Source organism: Panicum virgatum, chromosome 9K (genome assembly GCF_016808335.1).
Source record: "Panicum virgatum strain AP13 chromosome 9K, P.virgatum_v5, whole genome shotgun sequence".
In the NCBI taxonomy this organism is placed as follows: Eukaryota; Viridiplantae; Streptophyta; class Magnoliopsida; order Poales; family Poaceae; genus Panicum; species Panicum virgatum.
The window spans coordinates 9430038-9450348 of NC_053144.1; the positions used below are offsets into that span (position 1 = coordinate 9430038).

Below are 20311 nucleotides of genomic sequence, written 5' to 3' on the forward strand. Positions count from 1 at the left end.
CTGACTTTGAGTCACCGCATGTGGGGCCCACTAGCGCTGGGGCCCGCTGGCAGTGACCCAATGTCAGCAACCCCAACGTCAGCGGATCCGGTTCCCACCGCGTCTTGGCTTCCCGTGACGTCCGCGGCGACGCGCCCGCGCTTGCGGTCCGGACACGGGGGCACCCATGGCGGCGCGGGGGAAGAAGCTCATCAACGATCCCAACGGTACGACACCGCCGCTTCCTTCTCGTTCGCGTGGAATTCTCGGGCTGCTTCGGCGGCCCTCGCGAAATCCCGGGGAACCTGATGGGTTTTGACTTTTGAGGCGCAGATGTGGTGACGCAGTTCATTGAGGGCTTAGCCGAGACGTACCCCGGGCTGCAGTACCTGGACGGGTTCCCCGAGGTGAGGCGACGCGGTTGAATTCTAAACGGCGGCCGCCGCTTCGGCACCCAATAATTTTGTGGTTGCTGCGATTAATTTTGCGCTTGGGTGTGCAGATCAAGGTGGTTCTCCGCTCCGATGTCGCGGTCGGGACGTACGATAAGGTTGCTGTTATTTGCGGTAATCATGCTCACCTCGGAACTTTTATGGGCGTCAATTTCAATTTTGGACTCGGGCCGATGATCGGGCTAGGATTCGGTGGTAATCGAGGGTAGAGCAGTGTATAGTTTGCTGATGAACCTGACTGATATGTTTTTTTTTTATTTTTGCAGTTGATAATTTCGTACAGTAATTGGCAAGTTTCAACGATCACGCACTAGTCTGATATTTGATGACATTTTGAGTAGTTTCTTATACTTTGTAGTTTTGGTATGAGTTTTGGTTTTGGCGTGCATGATAGCTTATTATTTCAAAAAATATCGAACCAGATACTGCTGTCTGCCAAGCTATTAGCATGTTTTCTAGAGTCGCTGACGTGGAACAGTGCAATCCTCTTCACAGAGTATAGTATGATATTCGCTAGGAAATTATAAACTGCTTACGTGAAGATGCAAGGTACTTCGAATTTTGATCAGGCATCTATGCTTGGAGAGCTGAAGAGTGATCTTGCTAGATGGAATGGCATTACGTGCTGTCGCGTGCTATCCTTGATTATTTAATTCCTTTCATGTGTTCAAACAGTGGTTCGATAGTTCTAAGCATCGTCTTTATGGAACCATCGCAATCGCTGTGTGTTTGATGGATGCTCTCCTAGTCTGACATGTGTTGTTACAATCATCAAAGAGGAGGCGAGACTGTGGTCTATTGCTGGGGCTCAAGGAGTTTCTCATCTCCTCGCCTGAGCAGCTCCTGCCACCTAGATGGCTTTGCTTTTGTTTTGGTCTTGTTTGGTCCAGTTACTTTTACTTGTAAGAGTTGTCTAGTAGTTTTGGGCGGGTTACAGGCCCATTTTTCTGTAAAACTTTGGGGTTCTTATCCCCTCCTTTTTTCTTCTTAATATATTGATGCGCAGTTCTGCTACGTGTTCGAGAGAAAAAAAGAAAAAAAAAAGATTTCTCTCCCTTTTTTTCAGTAAAATATCAAAAAGTTTAATGGAAACTCTCCATTTTCCTGCTGGCTAAAAATATTAACTAATATGAGGTGGTTTGATAACTTGTTTCTTCACGCAGGAGGTGGAAGTGGTCATGAACCAGCCCATGGTGGATTTGTTGGTCAAGGAATGCTGACTGCTGCTGTTTCTGGAGATGTTTTCACTTCTCCACCTGTCAACTCTATTTTGGCTGTATGCTCCTTCTCAAAATGCTTCTAGAGAACTGAAATCACTTGGATTTCAGAACTTCCATGCTGTGTTCTAAGTTCTAATACTGCAGGCTATCCGAGCTGTAACAGGTCCTAAGGGCTGTCTTTTAGTAGTAACGGTACTTGCCTTTACAACCACTTTCATGTATTACAAATTTATGTCAAATGATAATGGGGGACTTTAATAGGAACATCCATAGGGCAATGGGTTAATACATCTGTAATTTTTTTGCTGGCACCATGCCACAGCTTCTACTTAAGTACATGTTCAATTAAATATATAAACACCCTTCTTAAATACAGAATTACACGGGCGACCGGCTTAATTTTGGCCTAGCAGCTGAGGAAGCAAAATCTGAAGGCTACAAAGTGGAGGTTGCGCATGTTCTATGCCTTCTAGATATCAATTTAGATAAAAACTGGTGAATGTATTTTCATGTGTAACCAACAACATCAGATGGTTATCGTTGGAGATGATTGTGCTCTCCCACCGACTCGAGGCATAGCTGGCAGGAGAGGCCTTGCAGGGACAATTCTCGTGAATAAGGTAATACTCTCGTATTTTAGTAATATACATTTTCTCAATGCTTAAATGTGGGTTTATTATTTTCATTTCTGTTGTTCTTTGATTCTATGTTGCCTTCTTCGGTTTATCCACAAATGATGGAAATGAAGGTCAAAGGTGGTAGACTATGTCGTTCTGAAAAATAAACTTCTACGTCAGACCGTAATCTTCATGTGGGATGATATGTACATTCTAAACTAGGAGGTACTACAAATTTATATAGGTGGAAGATCTTCCTTTTCCCGTGGATCTTTTATGTACAGTTGATCATGTGATTTGTATATTAATTTTCGTAGTTCAGAATGCAGTGGTCCTCCCTGCTTCCTTTTGCATCGAGATCAGATACCTATCTTTTCTGCTTGCTGCATATTCTGTCATTGGAATAAGTCTACTCAACCCCCCTATGTACAGGGTTATTTAGATGGTTTGAAATACTTCAGGGGGTATAAAACCTGGTTTTAAAGATCAGGGGGTTTAGTACTTTGCGGGTTTAAATAGTGTCATTTGGATGGTTGATCATCACTCTTCACTTTAGTGAAGCCATGAAGTCGTGATTCATGACATGATCTTATGATCTCTTCCATTCTGTCTACTTTAATGATCAATTTGTTTTCATTAGAAATAGTAACTCATGTAAGGTTTGCTGATAGCCCTATACAAACTTTGTATGCTAGATCCAGTGAGCGACAAGTGCATTTATTTCTGTTCTAAATGGATTAAAATTTATCTTCCGCTTACAAGGCACGTCGTTGTGAATAACTCTTTTTAAATTTTTCATTTGTTTGGTTCTTGTTCTGATATTAAAGGCTTTGTTGTTGTCCTGAAACTATTTACAACTGAGAGATAACTATTGATTATTCACAAGCTTCTCTAGATTATTTAAGATTAATATCGGCCTGTCTGATCACAGGTAGCTGGAGCAGCTGCCGATGCTGGATTGCCCCTTGAGGAGGTAGCTGAGCAAGCAAGGCATGCATCCAAGTTTGTTGGTACAGTGGGAGTTGCTCTGTCAGTGTGCACACTGCCTGGTCAGGAGACCTCTGATCGTTTAGGTCTAGAACAAATAGAGCTCGGTCTTGGAATTGTAAGTTTACTTCAGCAAATTTCTGTCAGCTCATAAATGCAACGGAGGATTCATGCTTTAGAATTATACCTATATACTTGAGATTATATACTGTGGTAATCTTTTGCATTTTATTTCAACTTAATAGTACACAAAAGGTTTTTTTAGGTTAAAAAGGCTTATTATTGAGCATACAGCATTTGCATAAACTTTTGATTATCTAATTGTACAGTATTTTTGTGTTTCTAGCATGGAGAGCCTGGCGCTGCTGTCACTGAACTTCAGCCTGTTGATGTAGTGGTGTCTCGTGTTCTTAAGCAGATCTTGTCATCGGTATCCTAGCTCTTCTGACACTGGACTTCATGATTCTGCTAACTTTGCAGTTTCTTTCATTTTTTTTTGAAATAAACATTTTTTAAATTTTAGAAACTGGAAGTCAGCGTGAAAGGCTAATTTTAGTATAATATAAATTGGCACTTCAAAGCAAATTATTGGTATACGGTTCATTCGTTCACTTAAGATGCATGTATATATCACAAGCTATATACAATAATCCAAAATTGCTGACAATTGATAACAAGTGAATTCCCAAGCCAGACCTAGCGAAAGAACTTCTCTTATTTTTGTTCTGCTATCCATCTCGCCTCACCTTCTTGATTTAGATAATATGAAATATCATGTTTCTTCCTCTTTCAATCCAATCAAATCTTGTTTCTCCAATTACCATGATATTCAGCGGCTTCGTTCCTGCTACCTAGTTTTGTTCGCCGTCCCTAGTTATAAAAATTGTTTTTGAAACTAGGCCTAATTGCAGGAATTTGACATTGTTGACCTAAACTACCTTTTATTATCATTTAGTACTGCTGTGCTCACAATAACTTAAACCAATAATAAACATTTTGTATTATTAGTTGACTTGTCTTTTAAAAGTTTAATTCAACTTTTTGTTAAAACTATTTAAATACTTTTTTAAAAATGTACTTCTGCTCACTCTGACAGGAAACTCGATATGTTCCTATTACAAGCGGCGACAGGGTTATTCTCCTGACTAATGGGTACATCATTATCAAATGTTGTTTTGTTGCATATGCTTAGTAAAATTCTCAACTTAGTATATTAGATTAGTAAATACATAATTTTCTTCAATCCTGACACAATAATGTTGAGTACTATGCAAATCATAGAATATGATTAAATCATTTAGCTAAAATCTTCTGCCAGAAAATGAACATGTTTGACTTGATTGACAGTGCGTCTTTGGCCTGACTTTTGGGTAATGTTGCGTAATGACATTGCTGCCTGCATCATTTGTAGTATTTTGGTATGATTGAACTCGACATGAGAAATGTGCAACGACAGTATAGTATATGCATATAGCACAATTTGGCCTTTGTCCCGTCTTTCTAGGACTGGCCCTTGACGCCCTTGACTTTCTGGTAGTAGCTATTGGACTGTCATAAAATGTGCAGATAAAGCTATATATACACTTCTGTATCTTTAGCAAACTTTAATTTGCAGATGAAGATCGATAACCTGTTGTAGATTATTCCATACAGAAAACAGAATATGTTCCATGAAATGGACTTCAAATGAAATTTATACTTCTACTTTCACCATAATTTATACTTCAAATGAAATTCATGTATGAAGTTTGGCAATTTACATATTTGTTATTCTTTCTTCAAATGAGAGTCTGAGTTTGTTTTATTTTTTCACATGTATGATACTGTCGCTTTCAACTGTTTTAAGTATTCCCTTGAATTAAAAGATTAGGTCAATGAATGCAATATTCATGTATGTACATTCTAATATACAGATTAGGTGCTACTCCTACCATGGAGTTGATGATTGCCACTAGAAAGGCTGTGCGTGAGTTGCAACTGGAATATGGAATTGCTACTGACAGAGTCTACACAGGATCTTTTATGACTTCACTTGACATGCAAGGTAGCATATAAGATTTTTAATATGATGGAACTGATGGACTATGGATAAAAGCCCCCACCCCTCCCACTATAACACCTGGGTTTTATGGTCGGGTTGGCTAGGTGGGGCGCGCTAACATGGTACCAGAGTGTAGAGAATTAGGGAAACACCACACACCCTAGGAAGGGGGGGTGACCTTTCATTATATAGGCCGTATAGGCTTGGGTTACAAGAAACACAATACAAGCACAAATACAACTCTATATATCTAACACCCGCCCGCAGTCGCAGGGGAAGCCTGTCGGACTCCAAGACTGGACCTAAAATCAGTAAACAACTGTACAGGAAGACCCTTAGTCATAATGTCAGCAAACTGATGTGAAGATGTCACATGAAGAACACGAACTTGTCCCAAAGCCACCTTCTCGCGGACGAAGTGAATGTCAATCTCGATGTGCTTCGTTCGTCGATGATGGACAGGATTGGCTGTCATATAAACAGCACTGACGTTGTCGCAGTAGACGAGCGTAGCCTTCGAGAGGGAAATGTGAAGCTCCTGAAGCAGCTGACGCAACCAGCAACACTCAGCCACAGCATGGGCCACAGCCCTGTACTCAGCCTCAGCACTAGAACGGGACACTGTAGCTTGTCGCTTGGATGACCACGAAACCAAAGTGTCGCCAAGAAAAACACAGTATCCTGAAGTAGATCGCCTGGAGTCAGGACAGCCAGCCCAGTCTGCATCTGTGTAGGCTGTAAGTGTATCGATCGGTCCAGCGCCGATATGAAGACCAGAAGTCAGCGTGCCCTTCACGTATCGTAGGATACGTTTCACGAGCGCCATATGAGGCTCGCGAGGATCATGCATAAAGAGACAGACTTGCTGAACAGCATATGCAAGATCAGGACGAGTGAGAGTAAGGTACTGTAAAGCCCCCGCCAAACTCCTGTACTCAGAGGGATCAACAACTGGTGTTCCATCTGAAGCTGAAAGTTTCGCCTTGGTGTCAACTGGCGTCGTCGTAGAGTGACACTCACTCATACCAGCACGCTGAAGGAGATCCAAGGCATACTGACGCTGTGATAGAAACAAACCATCTGAAGAACGAGTAACTGATATACCCAGGAAGTGATGAAGAGCCCCAAGATCAGTCATAGCAAACTCAGTGTGAAGACGACCAATAATGTCATGAAGCAGACCAGTAGACGAGGCAGTCAGCACAATATCGTCCACATATAGTAACAAATAAGCAATGTGGGCGCCATCCTTGTAGATGAATAAGGATGTGTCAGAGACAGAGGCGACAAATCCAAGCTGTTTAATGTATGTAGCAAACCGTTGGTACCAAGCACGGGGGGCCTGCTTCAGGCCATAAAGCGACTTTTGTAGAAGGCAAACATGATCAGGAAGGGCTGGATCAACAAAACCTGGAGGCTGCTGGCAATAAACTGTCTCATTAAGATGACCATGGAGAAAAGCATTCTTGACATCCAGTTGATGAATAGGCCAGTGGCGAGAGGCTGCAATACTCAAAACTGTCCGGATGGTACCTGGTTTAACAACCGGACTGAATGTCTCATCATAATCAATGCCATGCTGCTGAGAGAATCCTCGAACAACCCAACGAGCTTTGTGACGAGCAAGGGAACCATCAGAATGATACTTATGCTTGAAAATCCACTTTCCTGTCACAACATTAGCACCAGGGGGCCGAGGAACAAGACGCCAAGTACCATTGTCAATTAGGGCCTGAAACTCATTTGCCATAGCTGCTCGCCAACTGGGATCAGCAAGCGCACTGCGATAATTGCTCGGAATAGGAGAAGCAACGACATGATCAGCAGACAAGTTCCGATAATTGACAGGCTGTATGGTACCAGACTGAAGACGTGTCAGCCGTCGGAGAGTAGGCGGTGGTGAAGAGCCGCGCATCGGCTGAGGAGGAGGCGCAGGCGGCTGAAGTCTAGCAGCTGTAGCACCATATCGTCGAACGGGGAGGGGACCGTTGACGGGACGACGACTGTAGACAGTGCCGAAACGACCAGCCCGAGCAGCAGGCCCTGCAGCAGGCGTAGGTGCAGCAGCAGGCCCTGCAACAGGCGCAGGTGCAGCAGGTGCTGCAGCAGGCCCTGTAGGCACTGGTGGAGCTGCAGGGACGCCAACAGGAAGATGCCCGCCCGTAGTCGAAGCAGATCCTGACGGGGGCACGAGACCACGCCCACCGGGACTAGTAGCAGGGAGCGGCTGCTCAACATCCATGGAGGACGGAGCTGCCGCTGGAGCTGAGGGCGGCTGCTCAACATCCATGGAGGATGGAGCTACCGCTGGAGGTGTAGAACTCAAACGCGTCGAACCTGTCGCATGGTTAGTAGGACAATGCACAATATCCGAAATGTCATCGAGGAGGAAATCCAGAGAGGATTGAGGCAAAGGAGGATCCCGAGCAAAGGGAAAGGAAAATTCATCAAATACGACATGGCGTGAGATGATGACGCGCCTAGTAGAGAGATCAAGGCAGCGATACCCTTTGTGAGAAGATGGATACCCCACAAAAACGCATGCAGTCGAGCGAGGAGCTAGCTTGTGTGGGGAAGTAGCCTGCAGGTTTGGGTAGCAAAGACACCCGAAGACGCGTAAATGATCGTAGGAGGGAGGCGTACGATGAAGGCGCGTATACGGGACTTCACCACCAACGGATGATGAAGGACGGCGATTTAGCAAATATGTGGCTACTGCAAGGGCCTCAGCCCAGTAGGGGGGCGGCATGGATGCGTGAATGAGCAGTGTGCGCACGGAATTATTAAGAGTACGAAGGACACGCTCGGCCTTGCCGTTCTGGGGTGAGGTGTAAGGGCAAGAGAGTCGAAACAAGATCCCATGAGCTGCTAGGTGAGTTATGGTGGTCTTGTTGACAAACTCAGTTCCATTATCAGCCTGAAAGCATTTAACAGGAAGGCCAAACTGTGTACGAGCGTAGGCAATGAAATCTACTAAGTGACCGTGCACATCAGACTTTCGATGGAGAGGCGGTGTGGCGCCAACTGGGGAAGTCCCTGGTTGGCGGCTAGGGCAGCGGAAGGAGGGCGCACGGCAGGGGAGAGGGGCCCCGGACTCGTGATACCATGTAGAGAATTAGGGAAACACCACACACCCTAGGAAGGGGGGTGACCTTTTATTATATAGGCCGTATAGGCTTGGGTTACAAGAAACACAATACAAGCACAAATACAACTCTATATATCTAACACAGAGCCGAGGTCCCGGGTTCGAACCCACCCGGCCACGCATTTCCGCTGCGCGATTTCCCCTGCGCCTCTCGTGTGCTGAGACCTGCTGCGGGCTACGCCAGGCACTAGAACCTGCTGCGGGCTACGCCAGGCTCGCACGCCGTAGGGGGAATGATGGACTATGGATAAAAGCCCCCACCCCTCCCACTATAACACCTGGGTTTTATGGTCGGGTTGGCTAGGTGGGGCGCGCTAACAGGAACTAAGACAAAAAAATATCATTTTTCTTGACTAGGATAGCATGGAATGACTTCAAAAATCTTTGGGTGGGATGCTCAGTATCCATCATTTTCTGTAGGATTCTCAATATCCATCATGAAGTCAGATGCAACAATTTTGCAGTGCCTAGATTCCTCTACTAAAGCTCCTTGTTGGCCGGCTGGAACCAATGGTAATAAGTTTGTTTTAGACAGTAATTTGATTTATCATGGTAGCAATTTCTTACATTCAGGGTAATGAGTGTTGCTCTTAGTTTTGGCAATCCACTTGCTTGATTTAGCATTGCTAGGATATACAGTAATTTGGATTGATTGGATTAGTCATGCCTCTTCTGGATGACACGGGGAATAAGAATACTGCTTTAACATGTCTAGGATATGGGTAATTTGGATGGCTAGGAATTTACTGTGTTATCCAAAAGGTATCTTCAAAGGTCTTGCTAGAGGAAATGACTCAATGTATTCCTCCAAACCCTAAAAGGGTGGGATATATAGATCCTATATATGGACTCACATATACACCAACACCCCCCGCAGTATGAACTACCGGCGCAGCGGTGTTCAAGACTGGACAACAAGAAAGCCAACACCCCCCCCCACAGTCTGAACTACCGGCGCAGCGGTGTTCAAGACTGGACAAGAAGAGAGTACAAAGATAGTACAAATGGCAAATACCCCCCCCGGGCAGCCACAACTAGCCACCGGCTACGTTGAGGCTGGAGCGAAACTCCGAGAAGGTCGAGGAGGGCAGTCCCTTGGTGAAGATGTCAGCAAACTGGGAGATAGTCGGGACATAGAGTACCCGAACATCGCCGATGGCGACTCTGTCGCGCACGAAGTGTAGGTCGATCTCCACATGCTTCGTCCGCTGATGTTGGACGGGGTTGGTGGAGAGGTACACGGCGCTGACGTTGTCGCAGTAGATGAGCGTGTTCTTGGCGAGCGAGCTGTGGAGCTCCGCCAAGAGCTGTCGGAGCCGATGCCTCCGCCACGCCGTTAGCGACAGCCCGGTACTCCGCCACAGCACTGGAGCGGGAGACAACCGGCTGCCGCTTGGACGACCAGGAGACAAGGTTGCAGCCCAGAAAGACGGCGTAGCCGGAAGTGGAGCGGCGAGTGTCCGGGCAGCCAGCCCAGTCAGCGTCGGTGTAGACCACCAGCTCAGAGGTGGGAGAGCGGTGAAGAACCAAGCCGAAGCCAACAGTGCCACGGACGTAGCGGAGGAGACGCTTCAGTGCAGTTAGGTGAGACTCCTGGGGATCATGCATGTGAAGACAGACCTGCTGAACGGCATAGGTGAGATCCGGCCGGGTGAAGGTCAGGTACTGCAAGGCACCGGCAAGGCTCCGGTAGGCAGTAGGATCAGCTACGGGATTACCCAGATCAGCAGACAGCTTCACCTGAGTATCGACAGGAGTGGAGCATGGCTTGCAATCAGTCATCCCAGCCCGCTCCAGAATGTCGAGTGCATACTGCCGCTGGTGAAGGAACAGGCCAGACGGGCGAGTCTCAACAGTAACGCCCAAGAAGTGTTGGAGCTGACCAAGATCCTTCATAGCAAACTCCTGCTGCAGATAGGAGATGACGCGCTCAAGCAACTGCTGACTGGAGGCTGTGCGCACAATATCATCAACATAGAGCAGCAGGTAAGCAGTCTCATCTCTACGACGGTAGATGAACAGAGAAGTGTCAGCCTTGGCCTCGGCGAATCCCAAAGTCAACAAGAACGTGGCGAACCGAGAGTACCAAGCCAGAGGAGCCTGCTTCAGACCATAGAGGGACTTGTTGAGCCGGCAGACCATATCCGGACGACTCGAGTCCACAAATCCCGCTGGCTGAGAGCAGTATACTGTCTCTGACAGAGTGCCGTGAAGAAACGCATTCTTCACATCCAGCTGGTGCAAAGGCCAGGAGCGAGAGAGCGCAAGCGAGAGGACCGTAGGCACCGTAGCGGGCTTCACCACTGGACTGAAGGTCTCATCATAGTCCACACCAGGCTGCTGAGTGAAACCCCGGAGAACCCAGCGAGCCTTGTAGCTCTCCAGTGTGCCGTCAGCCCGACGCTTATGCGTCCAGATCCACTTGCCGGTGACCACATTGCAACCAGACGGACGCGGTACGAGGTCCCACGTCTGGTTGGCAAGGAGAGCCGCGTACTCCTCTTCCATCGCGCGACGCCAGTGAGGATCCGCCAGGGCGTTGCGGAAAGAGGAGGGTACCGGAGAGACCCGCGGCTCGCCCTCGGTGGCGGAGAGGGTCGCGGCCTGAGACGCCATCCGCCGAGTCACCATTGGATGGATATGCCGAGGATCCCGATGGATGGCTGGTGGGTGGTACACCTCCGGCTCGACTCGAGAGCGAGTCGGCGGAGGCGACGACTCCGGTGTAGACGTCGGAGGAGCCTCCGGAGCCAGAGTCGGCGCCGGTACACCTGCACCGGCTGAGCGTACCGCGCAGGTGCAGGGGAAGGCACCAGGGCCGCGCGTGGCGCAGCAGGAGACACCGGGGCCGCGCGTGGCACAGCAGGAGACACCGGGTCCGCGCGCGGCACGATCGGAGGCCCGGGGGCTGCGCGTGGCGCGACTGCGGGCACCGGGGCCGCGCTCGGCGCAGCAGGGATCACCGGAAACGGTGCCGGTGTACCGGGAAAACCTGCAGGGAAAGGACAGACAAGAAAAGATGGCTGAACCACCGGGTCAGTCGGAAACAGAGACTCCAGCTCGGGGTCATGAGAAGGTGTGGAGGAGGTGGAGTAGGGGAAATCCGACTTGTCAAAGATGAGTCGGAAGATCAGAACGCGGCGAGAGGTGAGGTCAAAGCATCGGTACCCCTTGTGGTCAGGGGAGTAACCAAGGAACACACAATGAGTCGAGCGGGGCGCCAGCTTGTGGGGAGCAGTGGCGGAGGTGTTAGGGTAACACGCACACCCGAAGACCCGAAGGTGGTCGTAGCGAGGAGGGGTACCGATAAGAGCGTGGTGTGGAGTGGGAGCAGGAGAAGCAGTGGACGGAAGACGGTTAAGCAAGTAGGTGGCGGTGTGGAGGTTCTCAGCCCAGAAGCACGGGGGGTAGAGAGGCCTGGATCAGAAGGGTGTGCACGACGTCGTTCTTCGTGCGAATCATCCGCTCAGCCTTGCCGTTCTGAGGAGAGGTATACTGAACACACCGAGAGAGGAAGAAAGAACGGGAGGTGGAGTTGTCGAACTCCCGCCCGTTGTCACACTGGACGGCCTTAACGGTGAGACCGAACTGAGTGGACACTCAGGCAAAGAAGTGGAGGAGGGTGGGGAAGGTCTCAGACTTGGCGCGCAAAGTAAACGTCCAAGAGTAGTGCGAGAAATCATCGACCACCACCAGATAGTACTTATAGCCAGAAAGGCTAGGAACAGGAGAGGTCCACAGGTCACAGTGAACAAGATCAAATGCATGCTTCGCATGCGAAGAAGAAGAAGAAAAAGGTAGCCGAACATGACGACCGAGCTGGCACGCATGGCAGAGGGGCTCAGCAGGAGCCCTAGTACCAGGAACATCGGTACTACGACTGAGCTGAGCTAGAACGTCGCGGCCAGGGTGACCAAGACGGCGGTGCCAGGTGGTGGAAGACGGCGTCGCGGCAAAAGCTGCAGACCAAGACGACTAGGGCGAAGAAGGCGAGAGTGGTGCAGCGGAAGAAGGAAGGCAAAGGGTGTAAAGGGGCCCCGTCCTGTCACACCGGAGTAGCGGACGCCGGGAGGCCGAATCCTTTACAGTGAGGCCAGAAAAATCAAACTCGATGGAACAAGAATTGTCAGCTGTAAACTGACGAATGGAAAGAAGGTTATGAACCATCTGAGGAGCAATAAGGACATTGGGAAGACGAAAAGAGTCAGGAGCAGAACCCACGGCGGTTACAGGAAGGCAAGACTCATCACCAACCATGATGGAAGGACAAGAGGGGTGTGGGGGTCAGACAGAAAGGAGAATACCGGCATCTGGGGTGGTGTGGAAGGAGGCACCCGAGTCGGCGATCCACTCGGTGCTGACCGGTGGCGTCCGCTCCATGGCGCTGAAGGACTGCGCCAGTGCGGCCTGGTCCCACCCCCCAGTCTAGGTCGGCTGCTGGGTGGGTGGAGCGGATGGGTCCAGAACGGCGCGAACAGGGGAGCAGCGGCGGCGAGCATGGCCGCCGGCTGGGGCTGAGGACGAGCCCCTCCCCCCCCCGGACCCTGAATCGGCCACGTCGGGAGGCGCCCTGGCCACGGGGTGCTGAAGGATGGCCAGGGCGTACCTCCAGGGCCAGGAGCAGGAGTCGGAGCCGTAGCCGGCGGGCCCCAACGACCCCCACCATCAGCACCAAGAGCAGCACCGTCAGCACCACCACGGCCCCGCTGCAGACGACGCCCACGGCCTCCCCTGCCGCCGTGCTGGCCAAGGAGGGAGGTGGCAGGCGAGGCGGAGGGAGCCGGTGGAGCAGCCACGAGCACGGTGGAGGAGGGCGAGGACGTAGTGCTGTGCTCGGGGAAGGGGACGACGACAGGCTGCTTGCCGAAGGAGACAAGGAAGGAGTGCTCCGCCTCGGCGACCAGATGAGTGAGAGCATCGGCGGTGGAGCGCTCGCGCTCCCAATCGAGGGCAGCCGCGCGAACCCGCTCCTGGGACGCCGCAGCCTCGGACTTGGCGGCGAGGAGGGCCGCGGCGAGTGCAGCTTCGGCCAGAGCAGCTCGGGCGACGTTCAGCGGCCCGCGGAAGGCGGCGGCGGCGAACGGCGCGTCCGCGGGGGACATGCCGAGCGCTGGCCATGGAGCATCGGCGACTGCGGCGCGCGCAGCCCCCGCATCGCGCGCGGCGTCAGGGGTGGCGGCGCCCTCGGCGCGCGTGGCATCAGCCAAGGGCAGAGCTGGGGACGCGCCCACGGAGAGAGGAGGGGCACCGGCGGCGGCCGCCGCCGCCACGCCAGCCGTGCCATCGAGGGCCGGGCCGGCCATGTCCGCAGCGGCGAGGGGCAGGGTGCCCGCGGGGGCCGGGCCGGCTGCGCCCACGGCACCCAGGATCGCGAGGCTTGCCGCGGCGTCCGCAGCACCCAGGGCTAGGCGGCGTCTGCAGGGCGGCCCAGGCGGCGTCTGCAGGGCGGCTGCGGGCCCGTGGCTCCCGCGGCGCCAGAAGTCCCCGCGCCCGCAGATCCGAGCCAGGCGGCGGCGCCCCCCGCGCCTGCAGAGCGGCTCCATGAGGCGGCGGCAAGGTAGGCGGCGGCGGCCCCCACGCCAGCAGAGCAGCTCCATGCGGCGGCGACAGGGTAGGCGCCGCGTCCGCTCGGAGAGGAGGCAGAGGTGCCGGCGGCCGGCCTGACGGCAGCAGCAGGGGGCCTGGCGCCCGACGCAGGAGTAGCGGCCGGAGCAAAGCCCCAGGGGCCCACGCCTGCAGTGCCTGCGGCCAGGGGAGGAGGGGGCCCGGCGGCTAGGGCCGCGAGGCTTGCCGCGGCGTCCGCGGCGGCAGGGTCGGCGCCGGCAGCGCCCAGATCCAGCGCAGAGGAGGCGGGCGGCGCCGGATCCAGAGCAGAGGAGGGGAGGGAAGGAGGAGGGGTGGGGCGGCGCCGGCGCCGGCGGCTGCTAGAGGGAGGGAGGGAGAGGAAGAAGAAGGCTAGATACCATGCTAGAGAAAATGACTCAATGTATTCCTCCGAACCCTAGAAGGGTGGGATATATAGATCCTATACATGGGCCTCTATACATGGGCTCACATATACACCAACAGGTCTATTTAGCCATATCTTCTTTTTCACAAAAGAAAATTGATTCTTATTATCTGGTTCATATTTACTTGTGAAGTTGATTGAAGTTGTTGCTATTGGTGAAAGTTGACCTAGTTAGACCAGGCTCATGTTACATTAACCAAGCAAGCATTGTTCCAAGCTTCACTATTATGTATGTTTTCTGTACGCGCTCAAGAACGTATTGACCCTTAAAGATAGACACTGCTTGCTCTGCAGGAGATCGGCAAAAACCTGCAAAAATTTCTGTTCCAGCACCACCATCATGTGCGATGAAGAGTGATAAGGTAGGATTTCCATAGTGAGTGTATATACTAACTCTGTCATTGTCTCTCAAAGGAAAACTATATTTTGCTTTCCTCTATAGATTTGTATGCGTCCTTACTGTTGGACTGAGGATAAAAGCTCCCACCCCTCCCACTATAACACCTGGGTTTTATGGTCGGGTTGGCTAGGTGGGGCGTTCTAACTTGGTACCAGAGCCGTGGTCCTGGGTTCGATCCCTCCCGGCCACGCATTTCCGCTGCGCGATTTCCCTGGCTGCGTTCGCTGAGACCGAAGTGCTGAGACCGGACAGGTGGCACAGCCCCGCGGCTCGCCCGGCTCGCACGCAGTAGGGGGAATGTTGGACTGAGGATAAAAGCCCCCACCCCTCCCACTATAACACCTGGGTTTTATGGTCGGGTTGGCTAGGTGGGGCGTTCTAACTCTTACTACTATATCTCACTATTGAAATAGTGCCTCTTCTGAGTTTGTATGGACATCTGCTCAAGTATTTGAGTTATTGAATTGCCAATTTTCATTATAGTACATGATTTTATTGTCAACTGTGTACTACATTCAGAAAAAATAGAAATGCATTTGAGCGCTCAAGCAACCAGTAGAGTCCAACCTTCTCCCATGTTCCTAGCTGCTTCTGTTTTTGCTAGTTCCACCTGGTCATAAAACCTTCGGTAACAAGAGAACATGCACAAACTAAAACTATGGATGGGATCGCTATAGTACATCTAATTTAGTGGAAATAGGATAATTAGGAATGTTACTTTTATGCTCAAATAACCTCTTGATGACACCATTACCAAAATTTTCATCTGGTAGTGGATGAATTATATTGCAAATTTTCAAAAAATAGTGAATTTGTTGACATAAAAAAAAACCTATACAATGTGTCTTTGGTTGATACTTTCATACTTAGCTCATTTTCTGTTAATTGGCAGATGCTTCAACAAAGTCGAGAGCTAACCAAGGAGGGCTGCATTTTAGAGGCTTGTATTGAAGCAGGTGCTAAAGAAATAATCAGGATAAAGGATAGTTTGAATGAATGGGACAGTAAAGTAGGTGATGGTGACTGTGGGACAACGGTGAGCCATACTTCTAGGACTATTTTTCTGCTATTTTCTAGTTATAATCCCATAGCATTTAAAAACATAACTCGTTTTAATCTTTTCAGATGTATAGGGGGGCAATTGCTATACTTGATGACATGAAAAAATGGTAATGGAAAACTGAAATCAGTTTTACATGCCAACCACTTTGTTGGTATACTGGTTAACCTGTATCATGGGCTCATGGCTTACACGCTGACTGGGTGAAATTTTGTTTTAAACACTTGGCATTAGAGACACTTGAGTAGAAACAACTAACCTCAAGTATCATCTGTCAGTTGTTTTCCTGCAATTATTTCCTTTTGTAATGTGACCCCGCATAGTATCTCAGGATTTGTGTTTAATATTAGTATCCCTCTTCTCAGCTACCCGATGAATGATGCGGCTGAAACAGTGAATGAGATTGGTGCCACAGTTAGACGGGTCATGGGAGGAACAACTGGGATCTTGTATCACCACTCTCCTGCTGGAATTGCTTCCTTTTACAAATTAGAAAAATTCTAGCATAACTAATCCATGTTCTATATAGGTATGACATACTCTGTAAGGCTGCCTATGCAAGTTTAAAGGGCATTAAAACAGTAGAAGCAAAGCATTGTAAGAAACTTTTCATATACATACTGAATCTCTTCCATGTACCATATAAGTCATACAAGGGTTGCATTGCTTCCAGGGGCTAATGCTTTACAAGCATCCATCGTTGCCATCAGCAAATATGGTGGTGCTCGTGAAGGCTATCGTACCATGCTTGATGCTCTGATTCCTGCTTCAGAAATTCTTAGAGAGGTAGGAAGTTATGTATATATCGGTTCTATTATGTTGACAAGTATCAGAATTCACCCAAGAAGTCTTTCTTATTGAGTAGAGACTTGAAGCTGGGGATGACCCTCTTGATGCATTCATTGTATCATCTGAAGCTGCCATGACTGGTGCTGAATCCACAAGACACATGCAGGCCCAGGTGAGAATTTTGCCATGTTCAGAATTTTTGTGGAAAAAAGAGATGTTCTTTTATGCATTTTAAACTTCAGGAGGTCTCATTTTCTGAAAAATAAAATCAAGCAGTTTTACCAGATTTGCTTCATCTGTATCCATTGGATTTTTATTAAATGATGAAGCTTGAATTTCTGCTGTTTCAGGCTGGTAGATCATCCTATATTGCTGCTGACAAGTTGGCATCAGCTCCTGATCCTGGAGCCATGGCTGTTGCTGCTTGGTATAGAGCTGTAGCCCTTTCATTGAAGAGCATGTCGTGCCATTCAAAATCATAGCTCTGTTTCAGCTCCACTTGCCTACCAAAGTTTCGCACATATACAGGCCAGTCCTTGTGATCTCTGTCTACTATTTCATTGGCTCCAATTTTCAGTGGTGTGTATATTCTGCTTGGCCTTGGCATCAAAACTTTCACGGTAGCATTGTGCATGATAATGATGCTGTAACTACAAGACGCTCATCTGCTCACTTCTATAAATATTTGAACGAAAAGATGTAGAATGTGAATTTTGTTAAATGGGGTTTGATAAAGCACTGGAAAATTAGATCCATTGTCCTCAGCATCTCTCCTGGCAGCAAACTGCACATCACACCTTGCTGTGCATATGTACCCGTGAGTGGCTCTCATAGAATCTAGCATTGGAGTGATTGGCCAATCATTTGAACCATACTTGCCAGCTTGTTTCCAACTTATGGTGCTTATCCACTAACTGTTCTTGGCAGATAGGAGCTGATTAGCTTATATATTATCTTACCATATATGATTGCATTGTAATTAATGTTTGCTGCATTGAACTGCTCGGGGTTATCCCCAAAAACCTGAACTGAGAGACATGCTACTGTGTATGAATATACTTTTTCCAAGGATTTTGACTGTTCTTAATCATCCAGTGTGGGGTCCTTATCTGGAAAGCATGTCGACAATGAATTGATAAAAAAAAATTATATGTAGAACTGTAGTGTTCAGTTGCAAAGCTGTCTACAACTGTGATGCTACTGTACTCCATCTGGATATTGGTCCATTTAAGGCAACTATAACTTAACGCACTCTTGAGAATCATGCAAGGTGCATCATTGTAGACTCTTCTATTATTTATGCAGTATGTTAGATGGTTGAACACGTTGGTGTGCCTGTCTTGGGTTCCATCGTTTTTGCATTACTGCAAGTCGTTATGGAACATAGCTTCTTCCTCTCTCTTGAAACGATATAGCTTTTTAATCAAGGCCACATACTGCAGTATCCAATTCCGACAGGATAGTTTATAATTGTACCAAATCTCCAGCTTATACTGTCAATTATTGTGTGCTCAACAAAGCTGCAGCTAGCTAACCTTGGTTGGTAGTAACTGTAAAGCCTGTACTTCTTTTAGAAAAAGCACACAATCATACGATACAATGTGAACAAGGGATCAGAGCGCATTACGATAATCCGGGGCTGCTCGCCCGTTCTTTTTAGATTTGAAATCACTGTAAAGCGGATAATGGCCAAAGAAAAGTATGAGACAGGAGAAAGACTGAAAGAGGTTGGGAAGAAAGACGGTTGGTGCCATGAATTATTGTTCTAGGCCGGCCCGGCCCAAGGTACAGTCAGGGATTGCGTGCTGGCTTGGCCTGTGCGCATCCAATATGGATGATGCCTGCATCTACCGGTTCTCAATTAGTGCCTCCATGATTGGCTTGGTTGTGTAGTTTTTATTTAGAGAGAAAAGTGTCTTATATGTGTGGTCTACAATCTTGTAAACGAATTAAACTGCCTTTTTTGTTGGTTAGGGAGCCATAAATTTCACGGGAGTTTTGCAGGAAACAATCTGACTGCAACGAACTCCTGCAACTCTCGTTTCGCGATGCAATGCGAATGATATGGACACATCGGCGATTGGCTTCTTCCTCAGTGTTACGGAAACAGATCGCCTCGATCCACGGGGTCATCAGCGTTCAGCTAGACAATGCAGTCTGGCAGCCCGGAGCTCGAACGTTCGGGTGCACGCTCGCGCGTTGGATTCAGAGATCAATCCGTCGCCCGCCTTTCCTGCCGTGCTGGCGGCAAGCTGCTAACAACCCTGATTGTTCGTTGTCAACTCTCTTTAAGACTCCTTTTCTTCTCTGCTCTGAGAGTCTTTACGTGTGTTGGCAGGCAGCACATGTAACCGACGGCCATCGGCTTGCTGTTCATTTCCTGTTCTTGTAGTTCGACCGGTTTGGGCATGGCCCATTGGCCCTGCATCCAGATCTAGTAGTAGCATCAGGTGAGGCAGTGCCAGCATCCACGTGCTCCGCGGCACATGAAGGGCCTGCTGGCTGATGAATGAATCCAGCCGTTGCAAGAGCATCCACCGGGAAGGAACTGCCGGTTCGTTCAGTGGCCGTCATTCTCAGTTGCCTGCGTGCATATCTACTCAGGAGAGCATGGATCGAAGTCCTCGCGAGAAAAACATGTGCAGAAGTTCTCGAGCATTCTTTTAAAAAATTCAGGCTTCCTCGCAGGCACCTGCGAAGAAATACCTTCATTTCTGAAAGAAAATGACTGAAACGACATCTACCCCCCACTCCCTTTCCTGTGACTGTACCTCCTTCTGTTTCCTGTTGTTCCTTCTGCCCACCGACTGTCACTAGTTCGGAGTATTTTCTATTCAAGAATCTGTTAAGAGGTCATTTTCTTGTCATGCATGCATGCCTTTTCTACTTTATTTGATGCGACCTGCCCGTAGAACTCCCCTCTTTCGTGCTTATTTTAAGTGCACCTCGGTGTTCTATGATATGGACTGTTAGAATGTTGCATCTCTCTCTCTCTCTCTCTCTCTCTCTCTCTCTCTCTCTCTCTCTCTCTCTCTCTCTCTCTCTCTCTCTCTCTCTCTCTCTCTCTCTCTCTCTCCCTCCCCCCCCCCCCTCTCTCCAGTTCAAGGCAAAGAAGATTAAGAAACTAATATACATGTTTGGTGCTAGCAAGGAGGATACCAAATCATGGTCATGCACGCATTGATATTCAGGGGCACTGTTCTGGAACAAAATTCTTGGGAACACACAGCGTCCCCTGCCCAACTCCCAATCGGGCAGCTGGTGCGTGGTCGATTTGTAGTAGTGGTTGACCTCACGGGATGCTCTGCTCCAGCCTCCAACCATTCGCTTGCTCAACCTAAAGCTCGCAGATTAAGACCCACACAGCCAGCTCTTCCTGGGAATCAGAGGGACCCCAAGCTAATAATATAATCATCAAGCAATCAGAGGAGCCAGAGATGCTAAAGTATTTAGCTTCGTATACAGGGGCGCAATTATCTAAAAGCTTCTTCAGAGTGTGAATGAAATGGCCTCTGCACTGATGACATGAACCTTAGCTTTTCTGGTGGATATATAGCTTGCTTAATTATTGCCGGCGTTTTGTCCATGTATGACAAGCACGGCCCAAC

At 49.0% G+C, this 20311-nt stretch overlaps 1 protein-coding gene across 3 annotated transcripts; it reads left to right on the forward strand.

Moving 5' to 3' along the window:
* The first annotated feature begins 86 nt into the window (after positions 1-86).
* LOC120649956 (putative 3,4-dihydroxy-2-butanone kinase) lies at positions 87-17467 on the forward strand. Of its 3 annotated transcripts, XM_039926903.1 has the most exons (20): positions 87-206; positions 313-386; positions 482-545; positions 1595-1707; positions 1796-1843; positions 2028-2099; positions 2182-2271; positions 3200-3373; positions 3602-3685; positions 4352-4407; positions 5169-5299; positions 8865-8957; positions 14749-14816; positions 15747-15890; positions 15980-16023; positions 16280-16363; positions 16444-16511; positions 16588-16700; positions 16780-16875; positions 17054-17467. In XM_039926903.1, exons 1-20 carry the CDS (start codon positions 167-169, stop codon positions 17183-17185), a joined length of 1788 nt encoding a protein of 595 aa, XP_039782837.1. In that variant the 5' UTR covers positions 87-166; the 3' UTR covers positions 17186-17467. The 3 variants fall into 3 exon arrangements, with proteins under 3 accessions (XP_039782837.1, XP_039782838.1, XP_039782839.1); XM_039926904.1 differs by lacking the exon at positions 16280-16363; XM_039926905.1 differs by lacking the exon at positions 8865-8957.
* The last annotated feature ends 2844 nt before the right edge of the window (positions 17468-20311 follow it).

What these genes read in the sequence shown, in the direction of transcription:
- LOC120649956 (XM_039926903.1), top strand. Translation starts at nt 167, where the DNA reads ATGGCGGCGCGGGGGAAGAAGCTCATCAACGATCCCAACG. An exon ending in GGACAATTCTCGTGAATAAG is followed by an intron (nt 2,272 to 3,199) that starts GTAATACTCTCG and finishes GTCTGATCACAG; the next exon opens with GTAGCTGGAGCAGCTGCCGA. An exon ending in CTTGATGACATGAAAAAATG is followed by an intron (nt 16,024 to 16,279) that starts GTAATGGAAAAC and finishes CCCTCTTCTCAG; the next exon opens with CTACCCGATGAATGATGCGG.